This window comes from Lathamus discolor, chromosome W (genome assembly GCF_037157495.1).
Source record: "Lathamus discolor isolate bLatDis1 chromosome W, bLatDis1.hap1, whole genome shotgun sequence".
Lineage (NCBI taxonomy): Eukaryota > Metazoa > Chordata > Aves > Psittaciformes > Psittacidae > Lathamus > Lathamus discolor.
The window spans coordinates 22,029,126-22,042,157 of record NC_088908.1 but is presented as its reverse complement, the minus strand read 5'-3'; the positions used below and the strand labels follow the sequence as shown (position 1 = coordinate 22,042,157).

Sequence of the window (13,032 nt, the reverse complement as noted above, 5' to 3'; positions counted from 1 at the left end):
AATGCTGACAACACTGATGGTTTTAGTTGTTGCTAAGTAATGCTTACTCTGATTAAGGAGTTTCTCAGTCTCATGCTCTGCCAGGGATAAGGGGAAGCCGGGAGGAAGCAGAGACAGGACACCTAACCCAAACTAGCCAAAGGGTATTCCATACCACAGCACGTCATGCCCAGTATATAAAGCGAAGGGATTTACCTTGAAGGGCTAGATCGCTGCTTGGGTCAGGCTGGGTATTGTTCGGCAGGTGGTGAGTGGTTGTATTCTCTTCCCTTATCATTATTATTATTGGTGGCAGCAGTAGTGGTTTTATGTTATACCTTAGTTACTGGACTGTTCTTATTTCAAGCTGTGGGAGTTACATTCTTTTGATTCTCCTCCCCATCCCTCTGGGAGTGGGGGAAGAAGAACATGGGGAGTGAGCATGTGGCTGCGTGGTTCTCAGTTACTGGCTGGGCTTAAACCATGACAGTCATCTTCCTCATGTTGTCAGTAATATGACCTTAATCATAAGAGAAGTTGCTATCATCAACACGTGTGGGATTGTGGGGGATGTGACAGAGCAAGGGACACAGCACTGCTGATGCTCACAACCCTCAGCTTCAGCTCCAGGGGCTGGGAAGAAACCCCTGAGGGAAAGCTGAGAAACTGGAGCAAGATGAGTGGAAGTGGATGATGATTGTTTCCTGAGAAGAATACAGTGGATGTAGTGTTTAATTTTTATTTATAGGTAATATTTGCACACAGAAACTATTTACTGGAAACTACCAATTCTGAGAAGGATGAAAAAAAGCTGAAGGAGAGGAGGCAGATCTTAAGCCTGGAGCAAAACAAGAATCTGGGAATGAAGGGCAGAAGTATGAACTTATTTATCCTTAAACTCAGACTTCATCTCAGTAACCTCACCTCAAGCCCTGTCAAAACCTGAACACCACAAATAAAACCCCAGAAGCAGTTATTTTGTCAGAACAACTCACATGCTGTGTCCTTGTCAGACCACGCTCAGAGCCCAGGCTCTGAGTGAAGCAAGACTGGCTGAGTCTGACAAAGACATGGCATTTACAGCCAGAGGAGGAGGGAGGAGGAAAAACTCCTCCCTCCCACAGCATGCACCTGAGCCATCACTGTACTACTTGGTCCTTCCACAGCTCAGTGTAGAAAGCCTTAAAAATGCACAGAACTTGCAGAAAAGAATCTTGCAAAGCATCCCCCCACTGCTTGGCTGAGTCAGGTCTATGTGGCTGCAGCACTTCCCTTGAAGTGTGGCAGCCACTGAGAAATAAAGTGGACCCCATCAGCTGGCCAAGTACCAACACATAGATTTGATTCTGTGATAACAGCCCACAGCAGCCTTCTGCCACATGAAATACTGTGATGGCTTGAAGGCATCAGGGACAGCATCCCTAAAGGAAGGCGAGTGAACCAAACATATTACCTTTTTCCCCGTTTGTTTCTCCACCATGTCGTTGCTGAGAGAGAAATCTTCTGGCTGTGGTGTTTTAGAACACCCACCTTTGGGCATTGTTCTGCCTTCCTTACTTGATCTTCATTTATGCTGCCATAGCTTCATCATCAACCGCCTGTTTAGAGAGGAAAAGAGAAGTTAGGCAATCAAAAGGATTTTTCTAACTGGGGGGAAAAAAGGCAAGACGCTTCCTATGGGGATACCCCCCCCCCCCAACTCTTCCAATGGCAACACCAGGAGGGCAGAGCACCTCCAAATGCCACACACCACAGATCAGCTGGCTTCTGAACCTTCTGAATGAGAAGCAAGCTAGGACCTGCAGCAGCAAACACAAATTGTTTCACGAGCAAGGGATAGCCTAAAATGGATCATGCCCAGAGAGCAGCATCCCTCCTGTTCTTCATCTCCAGCATCACTCCAAGCCTCCATAAAGCTTACTGCAGCTACAGCTTTATCCAGAGTGCAGGGACATGGGGATGAGTCTGCAGGGATGTGCCTGAGACAGGGACAGCTCTACTCCCTCAGCCAGTCACACTGAATTGCCAGACACTCACTGGACCAAAACACACATCCCTAAATTACAAAACCTACTTATAAAATGCACTTTTTGAACATGCTGCCATTATGAGATGAGGCTAGAAACTGCCAAAGGGTCCCAGTGTTCCTAGAGTGGTTTGTCCTGGGCTCCTCACCCTGGCACCTTGGCTTAGGTAAGACAATTTGGAGAATAACAAAGCACTCCCTGCTCCTGCCATATGTTGCCTGGTTACAGAGCTGAAAAGACAACTGACATCTGAAATACAGCGAAGCATGAACTTCAACAGGGATCAGAAATACCAGCTGAAACCAAGGCAGGCCTCTTTATGTGAACAAAAATATCTCCTCTCCTGACATCAGAGGCTAAAAAGCATCTGTGCAACAGAATATCTCTGAGAAGTGACCCACATCAATCCCTACAGCAAAGGTCTTCATACTTACACTGGAACAGCATAAACAGGCACAGTTTGAAAACTGTCCCCAGCTAATTGCCACCTGACAACACTACTCATTGCACCCATTAACTTCTTATAATAGTGGCTGGGTTTCTGTAGAGCTACAATAACAGGAAATTGCCCAGGAACAAAGTCATGCAGGGCTCCATCACAAGATGGGAATTCTGTGGGCAGGGAGAGAGAAAGAAAACAGGTGAGGAGAGGAGCCAAAGCCTCCTGCCTGCTCAGGGCTGGGGACAAGTCAGTGTGGAGCTGAAACCTTGTCCCAGGCAGCACTAGAGAGCCCAGCACCACCTCATCAGGTGCTGGGTCCCTCAACTGTGACAGCCAGGGCAGGACAGGGACTTAAAGTCTGGAGGAATGCTATCATGGTGCTTTCATCAGCCTTGTATTCTAAAAGTTCCCTGGAAATCCCTTCATAACTTAAATGTCTCATTTACTCTTAGGAGGCTTTAGGGCCCTTTGGGTTGGTTTGTGTTGTTTTTTCTCCTTATAAAAAAATAATCAGAGGCCCCAGCCCAGCCCTGCAGCAGCACAAATGCCCAGACTAAAGCACAGGGCACAGACAGTGCTAAGACATCCCAGAGGTAGCATTTTCAGCAGGAGACTGTACTTTCCAAGGCATCTACCCTAGCTCCCTTGCCTGGGCTATGGGATGGTTATCCATGTTTAGGAATGAAGGCTTTGGGGACTGAGGCCTCTTTGTGTCACCCTGCTTGACACAGGGATGGCAGTGCTGAGTTTTAGGACCCCAAGCCCTTTGCTTTTAGCTACAAGAACAGGAAAGGACCTGAGCTGGCAAAGACATGAGCTGGCTGATCAGCCCTCCTCATCGCTGCAGATAGTAAGCAAAAACAGGGGGGGAAGTGCAGAAAATTGAATATACCAACCCAGCATGTCCATACACAGCAAATGGGGAAAGGAAATCTGTTAGAGTGAGGGACAACTACAAAAATCTGCATATCCCAATTTCTGCTCTTGATCATGTGAAGGACCTGCAGCAAGTACCCAAGTTCAAACACCACAACGGCTGACTGAAAACAGCACCTTAAAAAGGCAGCATGGCTGTCCTCAGCACACTCGGGGCTGGAGCTGCAAAACCTGAAGCCAAGAGCAAGTGGCTCCTGCGCACACAGACAGGGGTTCACTGCCTATGAGATGTCAAATTCTGCAGCAGCATGGCTCTCCTGGTGCTGGAGATGTTCCACCATGCATGGCTCTCGTGCCTGGGGTGTCCCCTCCATGCTGCACATCGATGGGGTCCCAGGAGCTGCAATTACTTCCCTCTAGAAGCAGCTTCAACCATTTACAGCCTCAATAACCTTCACTCTGTCAGCCATCACAAGCCAATTTGTGAAGTTTAAGGATTTTTTCCCTTCAGTTTCACCTACTGGTGCTCATTAAGATGCAGATGAAGAAGAGCAAGTGCCTGGGCCTGGGAGGAGGCAGGAGTGCCGGGTCACTGTGGAGGACACGGAGTCGGCCACCTGAACAGATTCACTTCAATATTCACTGCAAATCTAAGGAGTGGAAATTCAGACAACTTGTTGGGCCATGGAAATTTATTTGCACTTGGCAAAGGATATTAAAAACAAGCAGCTTCACTTATGGTCATGAACACAGGGACCAGCATGGCCGGGACCAGGGCACATTCTGCTCCTGACCATGAACAGCCCCAAATGAAAACCACACCACTTCCAGTGCCTCATGGCCTGCATGCTGACAATTTATTTCCGATAAAACACTGTCCACTCCCAATGCCTTTGTGGCTGCTTGTAACTGGGGTAGGCACCTATTCACATGGAGCTTCAAAAACCTGTTTAACTAAGAAAAGGCCAAATTAATTCTGCAGACCTTCTGTTACTCTAGCTGACTCATTACACTTGGAAAGTTGGCTGCCTCATAGAAACAGAGCACCTCATGGTTAACAGCTTGGAGGGAGTAGAGCATTTGCACACCATTTACCAACAACTCAACTCATGACACCCCACTCAACCTCAGCTCCTAAGCTCCCATCACCCTTCCTATTTTGTAAACAATTAACTAAGCTCCTTGAACTAAATGATTACACATCTGCTGCACAATAATAATTGGGAGACCAAGTGAGCTCAACAGAATATAATCCCTCATACTTCTTCAGGAAAACAAAGGAGCCATTTACATCTCTCTGGCCAATGACCAGCCCCGGCTGCGAACTCCAACTTCCCCATCCATGCCAGCCCCTCGGCCAGGCTGGCAGAAGCCCCCCAAACTGGAACTGCACAGCTCCCACACCTTTCCCCCTGGGAAAGCAGCCATGTACAGGGGGAAGTCTGCCTTGGGACTCAGCCAGCCCGGATATGGCAGCTCCCACGAGATCGGGATGGCTGATTCCAGCCATGGCTGGCAGGGAAGGCTATGGTGGTCCAAGGCCCTGGAGTACTGCAAACATGGCTTTGCCTCCGGAGAGAAAGCTGGAAAAGCGGACACAACACCCAGCCCTGCAGCCCTTCACACTCCTGCCTGGGGTGGGGCCCGCCTGGCCACTGCATCCCCACGTGTCCTGGGTTCAGCAGTAGCAGTCATTTTTCTCACTATTAGTAGACGGTGCAGTGCTGTATTTTTTCGAATTTCAGCCTGCGAAAAATGCTGATAACACCAATGTTTTTAGTTGTTGTTAATTAATGCTTACTCTGGCCAAAGACTTTCTAAGTCTCATGCTCTGCCAGGGAGGAGGGGAAGCCAGGAGGAAGCAGAGACAGGACACCTGACCCAAACTAACCAAAGGGGTACCCATAACAGCATGTCATGCCCAGTATATAAACTGGGGCAGTTACCCGGAAGGGTGAGATCACTGCTTGGGTTGGGCTTGGTATCGGTCGGCAGATGGTTAGTGGTTGTACTCTCTTCCCTTGTTATTTCCCTTATCATTATTACTATTGGTGGTAGCAGTAGTGGTTTTGTGTTATACCTTAGCTACCAGACTGTTCTTATCTCAACCCGTGGGAGCTACATTCTTTTGACTCTCCTCCCCATCCCTCTGGGAGCGGGGAGAGGAAGGGGGGGGGGAGCGAGCTAATGGCTGCATGGTTCTGGATTGCCAGCTGGGCTGAAACCACAACAGTTCTTTGTGGCACACAACGTGAGGCACGAAAGGCTGAGATAACAACAGATCTGACCTGAGTGTGTCTAATTGTATTTGTGATAAGCATTTATTGTTTTAGATTAATAGTCACTTGGCACAATGCTGATTTATTGGCTCTCAAAGTTCTTGCTCTTGATTTCGGAGTTTCAGCATGTCGTACCTTACTTACAGCTGGTATTTCCTGTGTTAGTGTTTATCGGCTGGGGGGCCTGGGCTAAGGTTCTTGTTTCACTGCACTTTATGGCAATGACTTGGAATACAATAGAATCATTGATCATGAAACTGATCTGGCTTGTGTTCTCAGTGTGGTCACCACCTCTATACTTTGGGAGGTACATAACAGAAATGTTTAGCAATTACATATCTTTTTTCCCCTCCTCGGGTGGTCAACCTATGAAGGAGACATTCCCTTACGTTCCCAGCCCCCCCACCAGACTATTTACAGCATCATTTGAGAGTTCTGAAGGTTTTGAATGGCCTTTGGCTACCCTTAAGTCCTGCCTGCTGATTGTGATGGGGATAACCATGTTGGCACACATATAGAGTGTGTTTTACCCACGACCATTTCATCTGATCTCAAAAGTCAAGCAGAGTCAGGTTTGGGTCTTGTCTAGGGTTAGACGACGACATAGGAGGAGCAAGAGATTTTCCCTGAGGCTGGACAATCATGAGTGGCAGGGTGTGTGGGATAGTATGGGCATGTATCTAGGCCAGTGGGCCCCTCCAGTGCTTTGGAACTTCACCACTGGACAAGTGCAAAATACAGAAAAATTAGTAAAACACTTAAATGAGGTGTGTTGTCATCCTGGTTATACCAGAGAGAGACATATCTTGCAAAGTGCTGGGGCTTGGCCTATGCTTAGAGAGCCCTGTTCAACACTATCCAGCACCTTCAAAGGGAAAAAAATGTCTCTGGATCTGATGGCAAAGCAAGAAACAGGGCAGCTACTCCAACTCCAAATAAAGAAGCTCCACCAACCCTAGGGAGAAGTACAGCAGCTACACAAGCCTCCACAGCAACAGACTGTGCAGCTCCTGGTGTTACTCAAACCAAAACATGGTGCTACTCAAACCCTAAACACAGTGGCTGCACCAATGCCGACAAAAGATTGTACAGGCACTCCAACCACAGTGATAATCACTGCAGCTAAACCAGAGGACCAATTTGTGCCAATACTGGTTGACCCTGTACGGAAAAGCAAAAGAGAGGCACAAAAAGCAAGCTGCATAGTGAAAAAAGATGAAGAAACAATGCACTTACGACACAAGACAGCATCTGATCTGGAGTTACTATTACGTGAATCAGAGGAAGAAGAGGTGACTTCTGGACACCAGACCTCAACCAAGCTACAGAATATGCGAAAAGATTTTACCCATTAACCAGGGGAACATATCCTCACCTGGTTGCTCTGATGCTGGGACAATGGGGCCAAAGCTCGTGAACTAGAAGGCAGGTAGGCCAAGCAGCTGGGATCACTTGCTAGGGAAGGGGGAATTGACAAAGCAATTGCAAAAGAGAAACGGTACCTCAGCCTTTGGAGCTGGCTCTTGGCAGCTGTGAAGGAAAGGTTTCCATACAAGGACAATGTTATGAGTCGTTCAGCCATCTGGACTACGACAGAGAAAGGTATCCAGTCTCTGAGGGAATCAGCCACTCTAGAGATGACCTATAGCAGGCCGGATGCCAGGAATGCATTCATAGATCCAGATGAAGTCGAATGTACACAATCCATGTGGCGGAAATTTACAGGGAGTACACCATCATCACATTTCCACGCATTAGCATCAATGACCTGGCATGAGGTAGCACCACCAACAGTGGATGAACTGATTTGTCACCTCCAAGAGTTTTAAGACAATGTGTCGTGGTTTAAACAAAAGTCATCCATAAACCACACAGTCACTCTCTCACTCCCCCCGTTCTTGCCCTCCCCCTGCTCCCGGAAGGACGGAGAGGAAAATCAAAAAGAATGCAACTCCCATGGGTTGAGATAAGAACAGTTTAGTAACTAAGGTATAACACAAATCACTACTGCTACCACCAATAATAATAATGATAAAGGAAATAACAAGAGGAAAGAACACAACACCTCAACATCAGCCGACCAAAAACTCGCCCCACTCCCCCCAGCCGAGCACTGACCGATACCTCATCCAACCCTGCAGTCCCTCTAGCCCTTCCTGGTAACTCCCCGTTACATCCTGGGCATGACGTGCTGTGGTATGGAATACCTCTTTGGTCAGTTTGGGTCAGGTGTCCTGTCTCTGCTTCCTCCCGACCTCCCCCTCCTCCCTGGCAGAGCATGAGTCTCAGAAAGTCCTTGGCCAGACCAAACATTTGAGCAGCAACTAAAAACATCGGCATTATCAACACTGTTCCCAGGCAGAAAAGTCAAAACACAGTGCTGCACCAGCTAACAATAAGGAGAAAAATAACTGCTACTGCTGAACCAAGGACACAATCTCACACTTTCCATCATTTCAGCAGTAGAAAAACCGTCCCAGGAGTTCAAAAAATGGAGAGACTATCTATCCAGCTCCCCACGTGTACAAACCCATGTCACAGCTAGTAACAAAGGTGTCCAACTGCTCGAGAGAGAAGATACAGGATGTACACACCACAGGCCACTCTATGGTTTCAACTGCGGGATCACAGAGAGTGGAGACTAACAGTAGACTATCGTGGCCTGAATGAAATCACACCACCACTGAGTGCTGCTGTACCAGACACGTTAGTCCTTCGGTCTGAACTGGAGTCAAAGGCAGGCAAGTGGGATGCCACAATTGACGTTGCCAATGCACTGTTCTCAATTCCTTTGGCAGCAGACTGCAGGCCACAGTTTGCTTTTACTTGGAGGGGCATCCAGTACACTTGGAACTGACTGCCCCAGGGGAGGAAACACAGCTCTACTATCTGCCATGGACTGATCCACACTGCACTGGAACAGGGGCAAGCTCCAGAACACTTACAATACACTGATGACATTATCGTGTGGGGTGATACAGCAAAAGAAGTATTTGAGAAAGAGAGGAAAAGAAATGAAAATTCTGCTGAAAGCCGGTTTTGCCATAAAATGGAGTAAGGTCAAGGGACCTGCACAGGAGATTCAATTTTTGGGAATAAAATGGCAGGATGGACATCACCAGATCCCCACAGATGTGATCAACAAGATAACAGCAATGTCTCCACCAACTAATAAGAAAGAAACACAAGCTTTCTTGGGTGTTGTGGGGTTCTGGAGAATGCACATCCCAAATAACAGTATGATTGTAAGCCCTCTCTATCATGTGACCTGGAAGAAGAATGATTTTAAATGGGGCCCTAAGCAACAACAAGCCTTTGAGCAAATGAAATGAGAGACAGTTCATGCAGTCGCCCTTGGACCAGTCCGGACTGGATGAGATGTAAAAAATGTGATCTACACTGCAGCTGGGGAGAATGGTCCTACCCGCAGCCTCTGGCAGAAAGCTCCAGGGGATACCTGAGGTCGAACCCCTGGCTTTTGGAGTCGGAGATACAGAGGATCTGAGGCCAGCTATACCGCCATTGAAACTGAGGTACCTGCAGCCCATGATTGGGTTCGAGCTGCTGGAAAGTGATTGGTACTGAAGCACAGCTCCTCCTGGCATCCCAGTTGCCTGTGCTGGGCTGGATGTTCAAAGGTAGGATCTCCTCTACACATCATGCAACTGATGCTATATGGAGTAAGTTGGCTGCACTAAGTACACAATGAGCTCGAAAAGGAAATCGAGTCGTCCAGGAATTCTAAAAGTCATCATGAACTGGCCAAAGAACAAAGATTTTGGAATGTCACCAGAGGAGATGATGCATGCTGAAGAGGACCCACCATATAATAAATTGTCAGAAAGTGAAAAGCACTATGCCTTGTTTACTGATGGGTCCTGCCATATTGTGGGAAAGCATCAGAGATGGAAGGCAGCTGTATGGAGTCCCCTATGACAAGTTCTACTAACTGCTGAAGTGTGGAGGATTGGCTTGTCGAAAAAGGTCAAAAGGACACGTTCCCATCAACGAGCTGAAACAAGACATCTGTGTAGAAGATGGTGCAAACCTCTCACGCCAGATAATGAGGAAATGAAGGACACCGGCAAACAGCAACAAACTATGACCAATCACAGCTAAGGCCACTATGTGATTAGTGCATGAGAAGGAGGATGGTGTGAAGGTGCATGGTGTAGCTGCAAAAATGTAGAAGCTATAAACCAATGATCTTGTAACATGTAAAAGCTATGAGCCAATGATCTCTGTATGCAAAGTATATAAGTGTCCATCTGCTTAGCAATAAACGAGACTTGTTGGTCATCATCTGATGAGCTCGTCTCCCGGCGATTCCCACAAATGGTGACCCCGACGTGATCCCTCGAACACCACGGTGGGACGACGTAAGTTCTGCTCGGGTCCTGATCGCAGCCACAGGACGGTCAAAGCGCCAAGATCTCAAGATTTTAAGCGCCGGACCCTGGGTGACCGTATAGACGAGCCCGGCCGATACGCGCCGCCGAAACCTGAAGGGGCTGCAACAAGCGTGCTAAGGTATGGAAAGGCAAGCGGCGTATGATTTATTTACTGCCTTCTTACAAAAGCGGCAGGTTAAAGGGATCGACCTGCAGAAAGACCTGCAGGGACTGTTAGCTTATGGACAGTCTAAGGGATGTTTTGTTAACCCTCACACTGTCCATGAATTAGCAGAATGGCAAAAATTTGGAGATAAGATTTGGCAAGCTATATATAATACCCTGTTAAAACAAAAGGCTGGGAAGACAGCAGGGATCGGGAAAGCTCCGAAGAACGCAGCCACGGAAGGCAGTGACACTGTGAAACATTTGTTGGTCATTTGGAGAACTATTTTAGAGATGTTAAAGTCAAAGTTAGGTAAATTATGGCGGGTGGTACATAATGAACTTTTACAATATCAGGCAGAAAAGAAAGCTGCCGAGCAGGCACTCACGGCTCAGGCAAAAAACAGAAGTTATGAAATTGACTGGCCTTCCTCCATTCCAATGCCATCTGCTTTTTCACAAGTAATGTTGCCATCTCCACAAAATGCAGATGACACCGGAGCGAGCCCCTCAGTTTCGGAACCAACAGCTCCCCCCACCACTACGACTCTAAAACCAGAAAAGCCCTCTGTTAACCGTCTTTCAAGCAATGAGCCTATCCCTGGGGCAGAAAGTGGAGGCCATAGCTAAAGAAAGAAGGGAGGCTTGGGCAGCGGTGGCTAAGGACAGCCTTGAAAAGGGGGACGATGAGGTGGCGACCTCGTTGGCATGCCCGGTGACTTTTCAGCAACACCAGGGTGGTTTGATGGCAACTGTTACCCCTTTAGATTGGAAACTGTTATCACAATTACGAGCGACGGCCAGTCAATTTGGAGTCACCAGTGAGCCGGTAAAGCAGATGTTAGATTATATCTGGACTGCTCATATCTTGCTACCATCTGATTGCAAGAGTATTGCTAAGCTTATATTCTCACAACATCAGCAGTTGCTTTTTAATGCTCATTGGCAAAATCTGGCTCATGGATTCGTAGCTATACAAAGACAACCTGGGGATCCCCTTTACGGGGTAACCCTGGATGAGTTAATGGGTACAGGACCGTTTTTTAGAACCGAGGCACAAGCTTTATTAGGACCTGATAAGTGTAGAGCAGCTATGAATTTAGTACGGCAAGCTATTAACCAAGTTAAGGACCCAGGAGGTGTGCCTTCATATATGGCTATCAAGCAAGGACGAGACGAATCATTTGGGTCCTTTATAGACAGAGCTGCTGCAGCTATTGAAAAACCAGGCGTCCCAGACTACATGAAGGGAGCCTTGTTAAAACAATGTGCTTTACAAAACTGCAACCCCATTACCCGAAATGTTATTCTTACTTTGGGAGCTAATTGGACTATAGAGGAAGCATTAGAAAGAATGGCCTCACAAACAACAGGGCCGCAAGCTATGGTAGTAGATGCCATAAAACAGGTAGCTGAGGGAATTCAGGAACAAGCTATGGCTTCACAGACTCAGGTGTGAGCCGCTCTTGCACCCCTTCAAGCGTCAGCCGCACTTGGCCAGTGTAACCGCGGCCCTCTACGCTGTTATCGATGTGGAGGAATGGGACATCTCCGCCGAGAATGCACTGTCTCAGGAGTGTGGTGTCAGAAATGCCGAAACAACTCACATAACACCTCTATGTGTCGGCGAGGTTCGGGAAACTGCAACAGGAGCGCGTACACCAATGGCCACATGCAGAAACAAATTGCCGCTGTAGCTCAGATGATTCCACCCCCTTGCAACCCGCAACCAGCGGAAGCCTCGGCTTGGACCTGGCAACCTCTGTAAAAATAACACTTGTAACTTCACAACCTCAAAAGATCCCTACAGAAATTAAGGAAGACAGAGATGAAAACACTCTTTTGACCCAGACCCTATTGACCCCAAGAAAGAGCCTGTGCGTGCTCATCAGGCTGCTGTTGCTGCTCCTGAAGTTCTGACGCCTGTTAATTCTGATGCTGACCTGGATGATCCTTTTGACATGGAGCCAGAAAAGAAGCCTAATTTATATCCCCCAGATCCTCATGATAAATGGACAGTTGTAAAGGGAGAAGCGAGATGGGTGGGGGATGCAGATGTATTGTGCGCATTCCCTGTGATGTATGTGCTGGATCAAGACCTGCGGTGGAAAGGTCTCTCGTATGCCCTTATCAGGGGTATCGAGAGGACTGTGGTGGACTGTGGTGGTCTGTGGACTTGGGGTCCCATATACAACTCATTTGATACAGTCTGTCTGTGATACTCATGTACTAGAAGTTAGCAAATATGTCTATGATCTTATTGATGCTTGGAAACCTTTATAGATATTGCTGGCCACTTCTTCTGACATAGGCTGGCCACCTGTGTCAGAATGAGTGTGCATTTTGGTCAGTATAAAAGCCCAACCCTCATGTGATGTGAGGGAGACAGAGCCTCTGCGGGGATGCTCGCGAGGGCTGAGCCTGCCACCTCACACTGCGATGATGCTTGTTGGAGCTGGTTTCCTGATAGTCTTCACAGAGTCCTTATGCCACGTTCTGTACGTGGAACTGTGTAGTGCGAGTAATGATTGTCTGGATTTTGTGTTTCAAACATTGTAGTTGTGTGAAATGTGCTTGTGGGATCCCATATGCATATGTATGTGTGTGTGTGTGTGTGATGAGAGCAGATGGTGTTCTATGTATTTTTTTTTGTTCTCATGTTCATGTAAAAGTTTTTAACAGGTAGTAGTTTAACATTTCAGGCAAGAAAGGGTTAATGCAAAAGTGCGGTTGCTGGCAGGTATTTATGGCTGCTGCTGAAGCAGGCAGGCAGCTGTAGCTGCTGCCGAGCAGGCTGCTGTTTGTAGCAGTGCAAAGCAGAGTGAACAACTTTTGAAAAAAAAAAAAAAAAAAAAAAAAGGGAGGGGGGGGAA

The 13,032-nt window shown here is 47.5% G+C and overlaps 1 protein-coding gene across 6 annotated transcripts in view; it reads right to left on the bottom strand.

Moving 5' to 3' along the window:
* LOC136004380 (ankyrin repeat domain-containing protein 11-like) overlaps positions 1 to 13,032 on the bottom strand; it is a 203,188-nt gene that overhangs the window by 58,318 nt on the left and 131,838 nt on the right. For all 6 annotated transcript variants that reach the window (XM_065660839.1, XM_065660842.1, XM_065660845.1 and 3 more), the window contains one exon: positions 1,433 to 1,577. In XM_065660839.1, the coding sequence (XP_065516911.1) occupies positions 1,433 to 1,519 (87 nt within the window). In that variant the 5' untranslated portion in view covers positions 1,520 to 1,577. The remainder of the gene's footprint in view (positions 1 to 1,432; positions 1,578 to 13,032) is intronic.